Source organism: Panthera pardus, unplaced genomic scaffold, assembly GCF_024362965.1.
Source record: "Panthera pardus isolate Hobbes unplaced genomic scaffold, ASM2436296v1 HiC_scaffold_22, whole genome shotgun sequence".
In the NCBI taxonomy this organism is placed as follows: domain Eukaryota; kingdom Metazoa; phylum Chordata; class Mammalia; order Carnivora; family Felidae; genus Panthera; species Panthera pardus.
Window position 1 is genome coordinate 7,514,353 of NW_026526788.1, and position 16,738 is coordinate 7,531,090.

General features: G+C 49.6%; 1 protein-coding gene across 3 annotated transcripts in view; it reads left to right on the top strand.

Moving 5' to 3' along the window:
* The window catches only part of MTR (5-methyltetrahydrofolate-homocysteine methyltransferase), a 137,128-nt gene that overhangs the window by 100,830 nt on the left and 19,560 nt on the right, over window positions 1-16,738 (top strand). For 2 of the 3 annotated variants that reach the window (XM_019418899.2, XM_019418900.2), the window contains exons 29-33: window positions 822-1,018; window positions 3,399-3,599; window positions 4,204-4,396; window positions 5,674-5,786; window positions 6,233-6,315. In XM_019418899.2, coding sequence (XP_019274444.2) covers window positions 822-1,018; window positions 3,399-3,599; window positions 4,204-4,396; window positions 5,674-5,786; window positions 6,233-6,315 — 787 coding nt within the window. Of the gene's footprint in view, window positions 1-821; window positions 1,019-3,398; window positions 3,600-4,203; window positions 4,397-5,673; window positions 5,787-6,232; window positions 10,781-16,738 lie in introns of those variants that run through there. The other variant, XM_019418901.2, reaches the window with a different exon arrangement.

The window sequence follows — 16,738 nt, forward strand, 5'->3', positions numbered from 1 at the left end:
TTGGAAGAGCACAGGGGAGTTACTGAGGCTGGGACTGGGGATGTGAGACAGCACCGGAGAAGAGGACGTCCCAGGCAGAGGAGACAGCACGGAAAGGCACAGTCACAGGTGCCCATTTGGGGAAATGCCAGGAGTCCCTTGCTCCTGGAGCACTGGTCAGGGGAGGGGATTTGGGGCGATCAGCAAGAGAAGTGGGGGTGAGTGGAGTTGTAGCCCCATCCCTAGAACCTGCCCCCAAAGGCCTGGGTTCACGGTGCCAAGCCAGTCAAAGGATCAGGAAAGAGCCAGATGAGAGCAAGGTGGCAGGTGGCCTGCTGGAAGTGTGGGGTCAGGGCAGTCCCCACTGTACGGGGGACAACTGTGGGAGGCCCCTGAGCTGGGGCCACCTGTGTGCGGTGCTAAAGCCACTTAAGAGGGCCTGGGCCACACTTGCCTCTGCAACCTGTCCCACATCCCCAGAGGCCCCTGGGAGGTCGGTGGGGTGATGGGCACACGAGCAAGGTCGGCGAGGAAGGGTCTGGCCTGCCCTGTCTGGTGACTGTGCTGGGAGCCACACGTTAGGCTCTCTGCCTCTTGCCGCCTGGAGGCACGTCAGTGGTTTGTGCTGGGGAGACGGGCGGGACATGTGGTCAGCAGGAGCCACCAGCCCCCAGCCGCTCCCCTTAAGTCGTGCTGCTCACAGGCACCAGTGCAGTATTTGAGGGGAAAGGAGGGTGACCAGAGACGATGGCTCAGGAGGGGTGGTGGCTTGAGGAAGAAGTGGTTTTCACTGACGATCATTGGCTCTTTTAGGTGAATTCTTAACGGTGTTTTCCTAATAGGTGAAGAGGCCAGAAAAGTCTATGATGATGCCCAAACCATGCTGATGGCGCTGATTGGTCAAAAGAAGCTCCGAGCCAGGGGCGTGGTTGGGTTCTGGCCAGCGCAGAGCGTGGGAGACGACATCCACCTGTACGCGGAGGGTGCGGAGCCCCAGGCTGCAGAGCCCATCGCCACCTTCCACGGGCTCAGGCAGCAGGTACGGAGCCGCACTGACCACCCCGCTGCTGCTGCTTTGGTGGAAGCACTGAAAAAGCGTAAATAAGAATTAAATAAGTCTGAGCTTTGTGCAAATGACAGGGCTGCCCCAGCTCCCCCCCAAATGACCATGCACAGGCCCGAGGCCAAGGCGTTTGTGAGGACGATGGAGAGAAGCAGCCAGTGTGGGTGGAGAGGCTGGCCCCTCGGGCACCGGCGGGACTCATGGGTGAGGAATGCCGCCGTTGCCTCGGTCGTCACACACAGACGCACATCTTGTTCCAAAACCTGGGTTTGCAGGCATGCGTGTTATTTAAAACAGGCTGGGGGCTCCCTTTCTGAAGGGGAAGACAGGTGGGGACAAACATTTGCTGCATGTCTGGGCAGTGCCAGGTGCTCTAGAGGTGCTGAATGGACCATCGTGTTTCACATCCACACGGCCTTGCTGCGGGCAGTCCACATCTGCATCCTGCAGGGGCAGGAACGGAGGCCGATGGGATGGAACTAAGTGCTTAGCATCCAGAGTGTGAACCCGGCCTGTGCGCGCTGGCTTCCCTCAGCACGGCCGCCTCTCATGCTCACCCTGTGACAGTACAGACGTCCTGTGTGTGTCCCATAGCTGCTACAAAATACAGTTGTCCCCATCCAGAATTGGAACCAGGATGCACCAGGGTCGTTAACAAAGGGTCGCGGTGAATTACCCTGTGTCACTACCGTTTCGGGTCGTTCAGAAGCAGAGCAGTGTTACTGCTTTTAATCATCACCGCGATGTGTTTCATAACGATAGTGTTTTAATGGTCACCACATCTGAAGGGCTTCTTAAACTCGGGACGTGAAATGATGCCACGATAGGATCACCAAAGGCAGCTGTACCATTCCTGTGTGCACGGGGTGCCGACACCATAGGCCACAAGGCAGCAGGCTCCACGTTCCCGCCCCTGCTCGCTAGGGAGCTGGTCGCTTGGCTTTCTTGGGTATGATTCGGCTCGAAGGCCTCCGCCCAGTTTCTCATCCTTCAGGTCCTGCGTCCTCTGATCTCTTCTTACGTCCAACCATTCATGTCCTAACCAGGCAGGCTGTGTCAGGGCGTTTAGTGTAATGACTTCTCAATGTGCATTTAGTACCCATTCCGATAGCTCTTTCTTCCAGCACTCTGGAAGATTCTGGCTGCTCTGGGAGTCTTCTGTCTCAGTGGCTCTGGTGGCTGTCTCTTCTTAAGTGCTGTGGGGCTCTATGACCTGTCTCCCCTTGTGGGGCCGGGAAGCTTTGTGTCTCCCTCTGGCTTTTGTTAGCAGAGAATGTACAGCTGGAGAGCCACTTCTCCCCGCATAGCCGTCCCCGTCCCCGAGCTTGGTGACATTTCCACAGGCTGTTATCAAACACCTTCTGGCCGGCAACCGTTTAACCACTTCCTGCCCAGCGTCGGTGAAGCTGTGCTTGTTTCCAGGGCCAGCAAGCAAGTGAGCCCTGTAGCTTCTGGTGCCGCCCACCGAGTCCCTGACTGGTCCTGTGCCCTACGGCAGTCAGGGGTATACACTGCGGTGCCGGACCCCGCACCTGCCGCCGTCTGACCCTGGGCTACCGGTCACGCTCTGTCTGCCTCAGCTTCCTGGCTGTGAAACGGAGCTGGTGGCATCACGTATTTCCTTCACACGGTTGTTGACAGCCTTAAATCAGTGAATTCCTGTAAAGCACCAGCCACGAGTGTAGTGAGCACTCAGTAAATAGCAGTTTCAGGTGTTTACCTTCTCCGTAAGTATTTGTGGATTGTGAAATGTGTTTGAGACCTGATTTGTCAGTGGGGTGAGAGGCGAGACTCTCAGAAGCCGGTCCGGCTCAGTGCTCAGTTTGGTTCCAGGCTGGCCCAGGCGCGTCCTCGGCCGTCTCCTGAGCCACTGCCACGGTGGGCGGTACGTGGCCCTTGGCTTGTGGCCGGGAGCTTGTCGAGCCGCGTCCGTCAACGTGAAGCAGAGTTTTGTGCATTTGGTGGGTCCCTTTTGGATGCCGCTTCAGGGTCTAGTGTTGATCTGGAATTGGAAACACTTGTGGGGAAATTTTTTCTGATATGAATGCTTGAGGTTCCAGTTTCTAGCACGGTGCCTGGAGGCACTCGGGAAATGTTTGGTCCATGTGTGAGTGAGCAGATTCAGTGGTTTCTTGACCGTATGTCATGTCCTGTCTTGCGCTTTTTCAAAATCTAATTTCATTTGTTTATTCAACAACTATTTGTCGAATACTCACTTTGTATCCTGCCCTCTTCTAAGTGCTGGGGGTGTAACCGTGAACAAGACAGACACCCCTGTTTGAAGCTTAGGGCCATCTGCAAAGACCAGACTGCTGTCCCGTGCTAATCACCCATCTGGCCACTGGTTGCTTTTCAGGCCGAGAAGGATGCCGCCAGCGCAGACCCCTACTACTGCCTCTCAGACTTCATCGCGCCACTGCACTCGGGCGTCCGCGACTACCTGGGCCTGTTTGCCGTTGCCTGCTTCGGGGTGGAGGAGCTGAGCAGGGCCTATGAGCAGGAGTGTGACGACTACAGCAGCATCATGGTCAAGGCCCTGGGAGACCGGCTGGCCGAGGTAGCGCCACAGCGCTGGGCGGGGTGGGGAGCCCCAGTTCCATGCCGTCGTTTGGAGCCGTCCTCGGACCTGTGACCTCTTTGCTGCGGTTCTTGTCTTTCCCGAGGAGCCTGAAAGATTCAAAACCGCTTCCTGTGTCAGGGCCCCTCGCTGTCATGTTGGCATCCTCTGTGGCTTCCCCATCTTCCTGTGCGTGGTGGGGTCACCTGAGCCAAGCAGAGGTCCCCTCCTCTTCCCCTGAGGCTGACAGCGGAGGACCTGGAAGCAGTAACTGGCTTCTCCTCGTGGCCCCTGTCTGCTGTAGACCATCAGGGAAGTGTTTCAGTTCAAGGGCCTGGAGTCCTTGGACCGTTGAATATGATACGTCAGAGCCCAGGCTGAGGCCAAGGCCGGCTACAGAGCAGCCAGTGAAACGACAGGCGAGCCGAGAGCCCAGCCCGTCTGCTCTTGCCTGCTCCGTCCTCGTGGCGGTGCGGGGGGGGGGGGGGGGGTGGAGGGGTGCCCCAGGGGCGCCCCGGACCCCCCTGATGGCCTCTGGGGCACCGGGGGGCACCGACGTGGGGGTCCCCCGCCTCTGCCCAAGCACGCCTCTCCCTGGCTGCAGGCCTTTGCGGAGGAGCTCCACGAGAGGGTCCGCCGGGAGCTGTGGGCCTACCACAGCCACGAGCAGCTGGACGCCGCCGACCTGCGCAGGCTGCGCTACGAGGGCATCCGCCCGGCTCCTGGCTACCCCAGCCAGCCCGACCACACCGAGAAGCTCACCATGTGGAAACTGGCCGACGTGGAGCGCTGCACGGGTACGTGCCTGGAGCTGGCGAGCGCCGTCCCTCCCCGCCAAGGACACGGGTGTGCGGTTACCCCCGTGACGCACAAATCTGGAAACACAGAACCCCATCCTTTCTCACCTCTAGCTGTGTGTCATAGTGTTTTACGTCCATATCATTATGCCACAATCTTTAAACATTTTTTTAATGTTTATTTATTTTTGAAAGAGAGAGACAGAACAAGTTGGGGAGGGACAGAGAGAGAGGAGACACAGAATCCGCAGCAGGCTCCAGGCTGTCAGCACAGAGCCCAGCACGGGGCTCAAACCCATGTACTACGAGATTATGACCTGAGCTGAAGTCAGACACTCAATCGACTGAGCCACCCAGGCGCCCCGCTCCCCCATCTTCAGGTTGATCACTTTCAGTTGCTTTCTCTCCACCGAGGACATGAGAATTTAGCTCGTCATACTCCCCCGCATCCCTCCTGCCCTGTGTCCTGTCACAGGGCTGTCACTGTTGTTATCTCCAGTAGCGACCTTCGTGACCTTTAGTACCATAGTCCGCACCACCTCCTCCTCCTCCCATCGCTCACAGACTGTGTCTCTGGACACTGGCCTTGCATCAGGCCCAACCCGCCACTCAGCTCTTTCCTCTCTTGGCTTTCACTCTTTATTGACAAAATTCACAGTTTCAGTGGAATTAATCGGTAATCAGAAGCATGCCATCAGTGCCGATGAAGTGACAGGAACATAGGTTTAGGTGAGGGACGGAGGCATTTGCATGTGGGTTGGCAGGAATGGCGTGGACTCCCGGAGCCATAACATATGGATTTGAGTGCTTCCCTGCCATCAGCTATCTGCTGATCTCTGGCAGAGCATTTCTTTCCCCTCTGCCGCTCTGTTCCCCGTCCATGAGATGCATGGCTTAGAGGACGTGGACAGCCCTGGTGTTCCCCCAGAGTTCCCAGCTCCTAGGAAGCGTCTCTTGTGAGTCCTGCCGTGGGCTCCTTCTCAGCGTGTGGCTGTCCAGGAGCCTGGGGTTCAGATGGAGCTTTCCTCGCGGGGTTGGGGCTCCTCGTCTGGGAGCCCAGGTGGAGGCGCAGACAGAGGCCTCTGTAGTCGATCCTGGAAGATTGATGGTGGTGGGGGGGTACATCCACTTGGCAGGAATTGCCACATCTTTCATGCTGTGTCATGTGTCCCCCTGGAAGGCATGAGCTCCTTCCATTCCCATGTTCAGCAAGAATGGCTGATAGCTTGTGCGGGGCACTGAGGCAGTGACCGTGTTTCCCACGTTGCTCTCTCTAGGCATCAGGTTAACAGAATCTTTAGCGATGACACCTGCTTCAGCAGTATCTGGCCTCTACTTCTCCAATTTGAAGTCCAAATACTTTGCAGTGGGGAAAATTTCCAAGGACCAGGTGAGTTAGCTGTTCCATTGTGTATGGCTTCCCTAGATGCCGGTCCTGTTGTAAATGGAACCGTGGAACTGGTTTTATTTCACGTGGGAATGAGAATACTAAGGGGAGAAAGTGCGACAAAATTTACTCCAGTCAACGTCTTAAATTGTTTCAGCCCGTTACCCCGATTCTCGCCCTCCCATTTACACATAGACACCCCCACGCCCAGCACTCATACCCACAGTCCAGCCAGCCTCCCAGCACCACATACGCACTGCATGTTGTTTTCTGCCCAGAGAATAAGGCGACTCGGTGAACAGATAGATCTCCATCCCTGTTGAACTTCAGAGATTGCTATTAAGACAAGAAATGGAAGGCATTTAATGTTTCTTGGCAAATCCCGTGGAAACTTCACTTCAGAAGGTCTTACCGTTGTGGTTTGATACGCTGCTTTTAATCTTTTGCAGATTGAGGATTATGCTTTGAGGAAGAACATGTCTGTGGCTGACGTTGAGAAATGGCTGGGACCCATCTTGGGATACGATACAGAGTAACTTCTATTTAAAAATCCTTTTTGCACTTGATCCTCACGGAAATACAATCTAGAGTGCCTTTAAAAACAACAGTAGCAACAGACACGCGGGTCTCAGGTCTCTGTCCTGTGACATTCGCTCTGCCTCAGGGTTCGGAAGATTGACTGGTGGGACCGTGTGGAGGATCAGGGCCTTCCTGTGTCCTTGGGAAACCAGGGTCTTTTCCGGGGGACCTTGACTGAGGAGCAGTAAGCCGGTGTCTCCAGCGGTGTCCCTGGTCTTTCAGGGACAAGGATAAGCTGGAGATAGAGGTCTTTTGCATTTCAAAGCAAGGCAGTTTGCTTGTTTCATTTTTACTCTGGGTTGAGAAGGCCTCTTATTTTTTTCTTTTTCTCGCTCTCTTAGAAAAGAGCCTGAAGCTTAGCTGAATAGAGAAATGTATAGAAAAATGTGACCCCGGGGCAAAATCACACTGTGTGAAGCGGGTGTTTTAATCTAGAAGGGTGCAGCGATGAACGGACAGGGAACGGAGTGCGACCCTGTGCTCTATCAGGAAGACCCCATCTTCGAAAGTCGTGATTACGTGGGTGCAGAGTCCCCTTGGCAGGAGGCCGTTGACTAGCCGTTTGCCCCTGTGTGGCCAAATACGGTGGGTTCTCCTACCATTTCCATCTTCTAATTCCTCATTCCCTTGCCCCGAGGGGGAAGAGGAGATAGGGAGATAGCAGGGCTGCTGAGGGTCGCTAACATCTCAGAGCTGTTTTCTGGAGCGGAGCAGGTTTCCTGGCCGAGTTGTCCTGGGTGGAGTTGGATGGGTGAAGAGCATTGTGATCCCACTCAGTCTGTCTGCACTAACCCAGCTGCAGGTTCCTGCAGTGTAGACCTGGCCCCCCAGGGCTGCTTGGTGAACGGTAGCCTCTGTGGGGTTCAGGGGGTAGTGCCCCGAGCTCGGCACGCAGTGAGTCCTCCTGGAAAGGGTGGCAGATCGATGGAGGTGGAAAGACCTGGGGAGTGCGGGTGGTGATGGCGGTGCTGACTGCACGAGAGGCCCTTTCTGGGATTAGAACCCCGTTTACACTGCGGCTGGGACAGAGAGCCTGCCTCCCGGGTCCCGTGAACCTTGGTACCCATTTTCTGTGTGACGGCCACCTCCCTCGCTCTCGGGGGGTGAGCCGGTCCCGCTTCCCAGAGCAGCTCCGTCAGAAGTGCATTCAAGGACCTTGGAGGTGAAGGGGGAACCGTAGGAAACGAGACCCCCGCGCATGTGCAGCGTGCACACGCGGACGCACAGAGCCGCCCCCCTGTCAGCCGTCCCGGGCCCACGAGGCAAAAACAGCCACGGACTTTACGTGCACTTGGTCTCTTGAGTGAGCATGGGACTCAGTTTCCCCAGGCACTTAGCTGGAGGACTTACTTTCGGTTCCATAGCAGGTGTGTCATTCTTGGTACATTCTTCTGTGAGAAAGAAGACCTCCTCCGGGTAGTTGAGTGTATTTTATCAGAGTTACAGTTGTTAAGTCTCCTGATTTCATTCGATAGTTGCCATCTCTTCCCTCAGCTGGTTATGTGGTAGAATGGCTTCCTTTTTTGTTGTTGTTGTTGTTAAGTTTATTTATTTATTTTGAGAGAGAGAGGGTGAGCGAGTGTGAGCGAGCAAGGCCAAGAGCGTGACCCAAGCTGAAAGACGCTTAACCGACTGCCCTTAGAATGGCTTCCTTAAATGTACTGTTTATATAATCCCATGACCGATGCCTTTTTTCTAGAGACAGAAACAATTGGTGCGAGTTCGAGTGCCTGTAGGTTTGTGAAAGAATGTAAGCTACAGGTTGAAAACCCGTCCCTTCCTAAATGTCAGGCCACTTCGAAGGCAGGGAGGTGGCCGTTCTGAACTCGGGGTCTTTTCCATGTCGGTGCCTGCATGTCCAGAATCTCTTGTCACCATCAGTGGGCGTCGTCATTTCACTGAGGATCCCACCTTATTTTTCCTTCCAAAGAGGCCCTTGCTTGGAATCTTCCCCTCTCTCTGCTGCACTGAGGAGTCTGATTTGTCAGGTGGTGGTGAGAGCAGGTTTATGAAACCCCACTTCCTCCTTTGAGATGTTCCCCAACATCCTGTCTACATTTATGGCTGAGTTCACATAGAGAGTAGTCCGCCTTCTTTCTGGTTCTCTCTGGTATGCGTTCGACATATAGTGCCTCCCACCTTCTCCCCGCTTCTCTCCTGAATCCAGTGAGGTTAGGTTTTTACCTGCCTCTCCTGGCATCAGTGACCTCTCTGGTCAGACCCAGTGGCCTTCCCAGTGATTCTCATCCCTGTGGGCTTGAACAATACAGACCACTTCCTTCAACACCCTCCTTTCCCTGCTTCCCCCCCTTGACACCACTCTCTGATTCTCCTTCTGTGTCTCTGATCACTTCTCAGCCATTTTCCTAGTTTTTCTTCCTCTGCCCATTTAAACCCTGGTGTCCTCAAGGGCCGGTCATCAGCGACCTTCTTCGCCGGTATAGTTTCAGTGGACGATCTCACGGACTCAGTGTCTCCATCTAAGCTTGTCCTGCAGAGCACAGCATACATCCCACAGCCCCTTCCAGGAGGGCACGCAGACACCTCAGACCCAGAGTGTCTCACCTTCTCACAAATGGTGAGATTCAGTCATGAACAATAGTGCTGTCGCTCCAGCAAGAGCCCTCACACTCAGCCCATATCGCCTTTGGCTTACACTGTAGCAGGTGTCCGAAGAGTTAGCACACAGAAGACACCGAGCCTACTTTAGTGGGGATGGCGGTAGAGAGATATCGGGAAGGCGATGCTTAGACGAAGGCCTGATCTGGGACCCGTGGGATAAAGGTGAAGATGCAAGGTAGGAACAAGTGAAGAGCCGTCTTTGTTTGTGAACAGGAATATTAATGCGGTATAGGTATCACATCTCTCCAGATTGGTCTATAGGTTCAATGCCATTTCCAACAGAAATTACAGTAGCGGTTTTGTCACATGGGACAGGCAGATATTTAAATTTATGTGGAAAAAGCAAAACACTCAGAATGACTGGATGCTTCTAAACGGGAAGCAGAGTTTACGAGGTAGTGAGTTTTGTCGTACGTGGTGCCGAGATGGGCATGCTGAGCAGTGCCCTAAAATACGGAGCCTGGAAAATAACCCTTGTGCGTGTTGGCCTTCGAGACAAGGTGGTGGTGGCTGGGCGCATAAGAGACGGACAGGATGACTCCATCTGTGGCGCAGAGCTGTGCCTACCGTATGGAAAGAGCGAAATTTGATTTCTGCCTCATGTGTTGTCTAACAACCAATTCCAAATATATTAAGGTCTTAAATACAAAAAAAAAAAAAAAACAAAAAAAACTAGCGTTTACACGAACAAACCTTAGGGCAGGAAAGAATCCCCTGAGACATAAAGGACTAATCACAAAAGAGAAGATGATTGTATCAACTTTTTAAAATAAAGACTTACATTAAGCTGATAAACCACTTAAAGTAGGGAAAAGACAAGTCCTGACTAGAGGTGTTTATAATACAATTAATTGACAAAGGATTAGCAAGCAGAATATATGGAGGGTGCCTATTTAAGAAACAAACCCAACAGAAAATTAGACGGAAAAGGCATTTCACAGAAGAGGAAGTACACATGGCTTATAAATAAGTAGAAGGATGTTCCACAGCAATGGAGATCAGGGAAATACGAATTAAGACCACAGCAAGATCCTATTTTGCGTCCGTAACATTTGCAGAACTTGAGCCTGACAGGACCGGGTGCCAGAGAAGTTCTGTGAGAGCTCGCATGGTGTGAGAGCGTGAACACCTCTGCCTCCCAGAGTTGAACCCTTGCATGCCCTAGGATCTGGCTTATGGCTCGGACTGCCCCTTGGAGATCCAACAAACTCTTACCTGTCCCCGGAGGTGTGTGCAACAGTGTTCATAGTAACACCTTTGTGATAGTCAGTAACCAAAAACACCAAAACGTCCATCTGTCTGTAGGAGAATGGTTAAGTAAACTAGGTATAGTCACGCTAAAGGGTATTGTTCAGTAGTAAAAACGGGTGAACTGCAGCTGTACCCGACAATCAGAGTGAATCTCAGGAAATATTACCAAAAAAAAAAAAAAAAAGCAAGCTCCAGGAGACCATATATGCTATGATGCTATTTTTATTGAGCTCAAAACCAAGCAAAACCAAAGAGTATATTGTCTAAGCATATGTAAACAGTAAAACTATGTTGTAAATGAAGAAAAAACAAAATTCAGCAGAGTAATTAACCCTGAGAGAGGGAAGCCGAGCAGATCTCAGAGGGACACATCGCTGGATGCAGGTTGTTAGTCAGATTCTGGTTCTTGGGTTGTATGGTAGTCGATGGCTGTTTGTGATATTCTTTATAATGTAACAGTTTTATATTTGTGAAATGTATTTAATGCATGTATTAAGTGTATTATAAAATAATAAAGACAAAATAATAAAAATCTGGAATGGTGACTTTTTACATAATACTGCGTATTTGTTAAAGCTGTTTTTTCAGAAAGGAAGGACCTTTCGGCCAGAGTGAACAGCCATGCAGAGGCAGGGGCGGAGGGGGCTTTATGTGCACGCAGTGGTGCCGTGGGGCAAGGGCCAGCGTGGCTTCCCATGGCGGGCTTTGGTGAACAAGTGCACGGCAGCATCATTTGCTGTGGCACAGGATGGAGGGCGGGGGAAACAAATTTGACATTGAACACAGGCACTTGGATGCGTGCCTTTGGAATTTAGGAAGACTGGCCTTAGGATTGGGAGGCTTTGGTATGGAGGTGGAGTTCAGGCTGCAATCGTGGACGGGCAGCTTGTGGAGAATGTGAGGAACCCGAGATAGGGCTGGACTCCAGGACCAGGAGCCACAGGCACAGCTGTGGCATTTGAGGGGCTGCAGGGACCATTGGGGGACCGTTGTTGGGTTGATGATTGAATGGGAGGTGAGGAAGCTCTCTGTTATTTAAAGAACATAGGGTGTTGAGTTTGATAAGCTGTTTATAGATTTTAGATACTAACCCTTTATCAGAGATGTCATTTGCAAATATCTTCTTCCATTCCATAGGCTGCCTTTTAGTTTTGTTGATTGTTTCCTTTGCTGTGCGGATGCTTTTTATTTTGATGAAGTCCCAGTAGTTTGTTTTGCTTTTTTTTTTTTTTTTTTCCCCCACATGCCTTAGGAGACATACTTCTTACTAAAGAAGTTGCTCTGGGGCGCCTGGGTGGCTCGGTCAGTTAAGCGTCTGACTTCGGCTCAGGTCATGATCTCATGGTCCGTGGGTTCGAGCCCCGCGTCGGGCTCTGTGCTGACAGCTCAGAGCCTGGAGCCTGTTTCAGATTCTGTGTCTCCCTCTGACCCTCCCCCGTTCATGCTCTGTCTCTCTCTGTCTCAAAAATAAATAAACGTTAAAAAAAAAAAAAAAAAAGTTGCTCTGGCCGAGGTCAGAGAGGTTGCTGCTGTGTTCTCCTCTAGGCTTTTGATGGTTTCCTGCCTCACATTTAGGTCTTTCATCCATTTTGGATTAATTTTTGCATACGGTGTGAGAAAGTGATCCAGTTTCATTCTTCTGCATGTTGCTCTCCAGTTTTCCCGGCACTGCTTGTTGAAACTCAACACCCAAAAAACAAATAATCCAGCTAAGAAATGGGTAGAAGACATGCATAGACATTTTTCCAAAGAAGACCTACAGGTGGCTATAGACACATGAAAAGATGCTGAACATCACCCATCATCAGGAAAGTACAGATCAAAACCATGATGAGATACCACCTCACACCTGTCAGAATGGCTAAAATTAACAACACAAGGAACAACAGCTTTGGCAAGGATGTGGGAAAAGGGGAACCCTCTTGCACTGTTGGTGAGAATGCAAACTGGTGCAGCCACTCTGGAAAACAGTATGGAGGTTCCGCAAAAAGTTAAAAAAAAAAGGATTACCTATGATCCAGCAACTGCATTACTAGGTGTTTACCCAAAGGATACAAAAATATTATTTCAGAGGGACACATGCACCCCGACGTTTATGCAGCCTTTTTAACAGTAGTCAAATTGTGGAAAGAGCCCAGATTTCCAATGACTGATGCATAGATAAAGAAGATGTGTATAATGAAATCTTGCCATTTGCAACGACATGGATGGAGCTAGAGTGTATTATGCTAAGTGAAATAAGTCAGAGAAAGGCGAATTACCATATGATTTCACTCATGTGGAATTTAAGAAAGGAACCAGTGAACATAGGGGTAAAAAAGGCAAACCATAAAAGACACTCTTAACTACACAGAATAAACAGGGGCCTTGGGTGGGGGGATGGGCTAAATGGGGGATGGGCATTAAGGAGGACACTTATTGGGATGAGTACTGGGTGTCATATTTAAGGGATGAATCACTTCTCTTGAACTAATATTACACTATATATTAACTAACTGGAATTTAAATAAAAACTTGAAACAAAAAACTACATTGGAGCAGAAGAAAGAATGGAGAGAGTATTTTGATATAGAAAAGGGCTTTCACGCCAAGGGGAAAATACAAGTTAAGAGCGTTATAGATAGTGCAGAAGTAAGAAAATACCTATCTTTTAACCTAAGTCCAGAGAGACTTCCATCTCACAGTCCCCCACATTTCAAACCTGGGAGTTGTCCCTGCCCTCTCTTTTTCTGAACCTTCACATCCAGTTGGTTGCCGTACCCTGATGATTTTACCCACTAAATACCTCTCAGCCCCTCTCTCCTCCCCTGCCCAGGCTAAGATTCTTATTTCTCCTCTGGACTCACAACACCAAGAGGGTATCCTGGACTCGAACAGCTGTTACCATGAGCTCTCGGAACCTTTATGCCCACCTGGCCCTGTTCCCCAGATCCATATGTCCCCCTCGCCAAGGATATGTCCAAGGTCCTTACACAGTTTCGATAATCATCTCCTGCATGCCCTGTAGGAGGTATCTTCTTACGTGGTCTCCTCCCCCTGACATAACCGCCCCCCCCCCCCCCCACTCCATCCATGGGCTTCAGGAAAGCTTTCAACCTCCCTGCTGCAAAGCTACATGACCCCTCTTCCTTCCTGCAGTAGCAACGTGCGAATTTCCCACTGCTGTCATGGTGACAGAATAATCTATGTCCCCATTAGGCTGTGATTCTGAAAGGGCAGGTTGGAATCCTTGTTCATCTTGGTATTAGTGTGTCTCACTAGAGCTTGGTTCCTGATACGTGCTCAGTAAAGGTTGGCTTGAGTTGACGAGCAGACTCTCTCAGGGGGACAGTGTTTTGCGGGGAGAGCATTCTGTGAAGCTCCATGAGGGTGGGGGCCAAGGCTCGCTGCCTGGGCTCCAAACCCCCAGAGCCTAGCCCAGCACCGGCCGTGTGGTTCCCTACATGGAGTGTTCTAAGTGAGCAGAGGGAGAACCGTGGTGATTTTCTCTTGCTCAGAAGGAGACTGGGACATAAACGGTCTAGTACCCTTCACACCCACCTTCAGGATTTCGTCGTAGCAGAAACAGCCCTGCTGATGCTCTCTTTACTGCCCCTTGAAGATAGCACATGGGCGGCCTGCAGAAAAGTCACCTCACTTCAAGCTCACGTCATGGCCACACGTCAACTGTACGTGTTGTCCAATTACAGAACACAGGGTATATTAGAATTCCATATGTGTGTCTAAAAAAATGCTAGTATGTGCACTGAAAATACCTAGAAGGTTATACAAGAAATTCTCAAGTGGTTACTTTTGGGGAATGGGATTGGGGGGCCAGCGGGGAGGGACTCAGGGTTTGGGTATCTCTCATTCTTTCTACACGGCTTCAGTTTTATAACAAGCATCTATTGTTACCCTTTTAAAAAAAGACGAGCGTGGCAACAAAGCCAGCTTGAAATAGATGTGATTTTGAATAATCTGAAAAGTTAGGATTTCAATCAATTCAGCCCTAGACGTGGTCCCATTTCTCAACACATGGAATATCTCATTCCATTTACATACTCCCTTCAAAATGTGATTTTCAAAGATATCTTTTGCCTCATTCTTTGCTTTTAAGTATTATTACAGCCTTTTGGAGACTCACAAAACAAGTGATTTTCTGTAATTATTGCCTAGAAAAGGGTTGGATCAAATGATTTTTGAGAACCTTAAGATTAGATGTTACACGAAATGGAAGAAACAAAAACCAGACAGATTGATGAATGATGTTTATCACAGTCTCTGCTTTCCATGATGCAATACATAAGTCAGCCTGCAGAATGTGAAGCTGTTGGCAGCTGAGGAAGGAACTTTGAACTTTTTACAATCCTGTTTGTTCTTTTACCCAGAGGGAAACTCAGAAGAGAGAAAAGTGACATTTCCTTCTGAATTATCTGAAGGAATTTCAATGCTCACCCATCTGTAATCACGTGGGATTGTTTATTTTATTATGGAAGACCCATGTATTTTGTGCATGTTTTCAGTGAAAACCTGGGAAATCCATTTGTCTTGGTGGATAGTGCTAAATATCATTAATGAAACATAGTTTTCCCTGATGTGATAGATTGTTTTTCAACTGTGTTGAAATGAGCACATCAAAAAAATCTGAGGAATTTCAGTGAGGGGCTCCTGGGTGATGCAGTCAGTTAAGTGTCCAACTTCAGCTCAGGTTATGAACTCGCGGTTTTTGAGTTCGAGCCCCCATTGGGCTCTGTGCTGACAGCTCAGAGCCTGGAGTCTGCTTTAGATTCCGTCTCCCTCTCTCTCTGACCCTCCCCCACTCATGCTCTGTCTGTCTCTCAAAAATAAATAAACATTGGGGCGCCTGGGTGGCGCAGTCGGTTAAGCGTCCGACTTCAGCCAGGTCACGATCTCACGGTCCGTGAGTTCGAGCCCCGCGTCGGGCTCTGGGCTGATGGCTCGGAGCCTGGAGCCTGTTTCCGATTCTGTGTCTCCCTCTCTCTCTTTCCCTCCCCCGTTCATGCTCTGTCTCTCTCTGTCCCAAAAATAAAAAAAATAAACGTTGAAAAAAAAAATTAAAAAAAATAAATAAAAAAAATAAATAAACATTAAAAAAAAAAAAAAAAAAGAATGTCAGTGGAAAATACCCGAGTGTCAGAAATGCTCAGTTATTTTTTTAAATACTGCAACTCTTTTGAGAAAAGGGAGTAGTTAGCTCCAAGTCCTGTTTCAATGGCGTGTCTCCTCTAAAACTTCTATTCAGTCATCATCGGTTTTCCCCGTGCATTGCCATGGGCAGGCTGTAACAGATCTGCTCGAACTGCTCAGGAAGTTGAAGCTAAATGAGAGTTTGGTCATTAGCAGAGCCAGTGTTGGTTCCTGCTTTGCAGAATCCCATTTCCCCCACAATGTGCCATCAAGTTAATTAAGTTTTGAATACAGTTAGGGATCAAATGTCAACGAGTGAATATATTCCGTCCCACCCCCAAATTGGTGAGTTATAATGGAAGGAGGTTGGTACAGTTAGAAGTTGGGTCCCTCTCAGCTTGGCATAGGGATGGGTTTGGGTACAATTCTCTTCTATAATTAGAAAAATGATCAATAAATGGAAAATATTCATGTTTCCCACTCTGTGCCTTATTACCCACCAGACTAGATGAGTTGAGAGAAGAACCCTATGAAAACTTACGAGCCCTCCATCTGTCTGCTATAATTGACCATCATGAAGAAAACAGGCAAAAACAAACCTTTATCAGAAAGTTGGAGGCAAGGAGGCATGGTACCTATTCTGTTTGCTGAGCTCCTCAAGGAAGAAGAGTATTTGCAATAGTTAAAGCCAGAACCAAAAATTGAGAAATTCCGTCAGGCATGTAGTGGGAATTTAAATATTTCTTGGATGGACGAAATCGTATTAAAAGCTCAAACATCAAGAAACCAGCTAGAAAGGGAGATAAATCCGAGAAAGACAAATACCGTATGATACCATTTGTATGTGGAATTAAAAACAAAGAAATGGTATGTGACATGATAAGGGTACGAGCTGAGCTACTGTGAAAATCCTACTGTAATACATAAACGTATCAAGCCACACATCCCTAGGTCTTAGACTTACACAGTGTTATATGTCAGTTATAGCTCAATAATAATAATCATAGCTAGGACTCCCTGGAGCTTTTCCAGACACAGGTTTGCTGCACCTGTTCAATGCAGGGCGACAATTGGGCAGAAACAAAACTGATGCATCCACCAGTGGCCTTTCCAAAATCTACTACTCAGTGATCACTGATCTCCATCACGATGAGTCACAAGTATTGCAATATTCCTGCAGTGCCTTCTGAATCATCAAAGACTTGTTAAAATTCAGCATGACTTCAGTATTAAGTACATTTTAGTGCGAATTACTATATTTGAAGGTTGGCCACCCAAGTGTGAGAAGTGTGATCCTTCTCCCTTAACCAGAATAGACTAAGAAGAATTCTTCCCCCATCATGTCAGATAACAAGAGTATCTTCTTCTGCTATCAC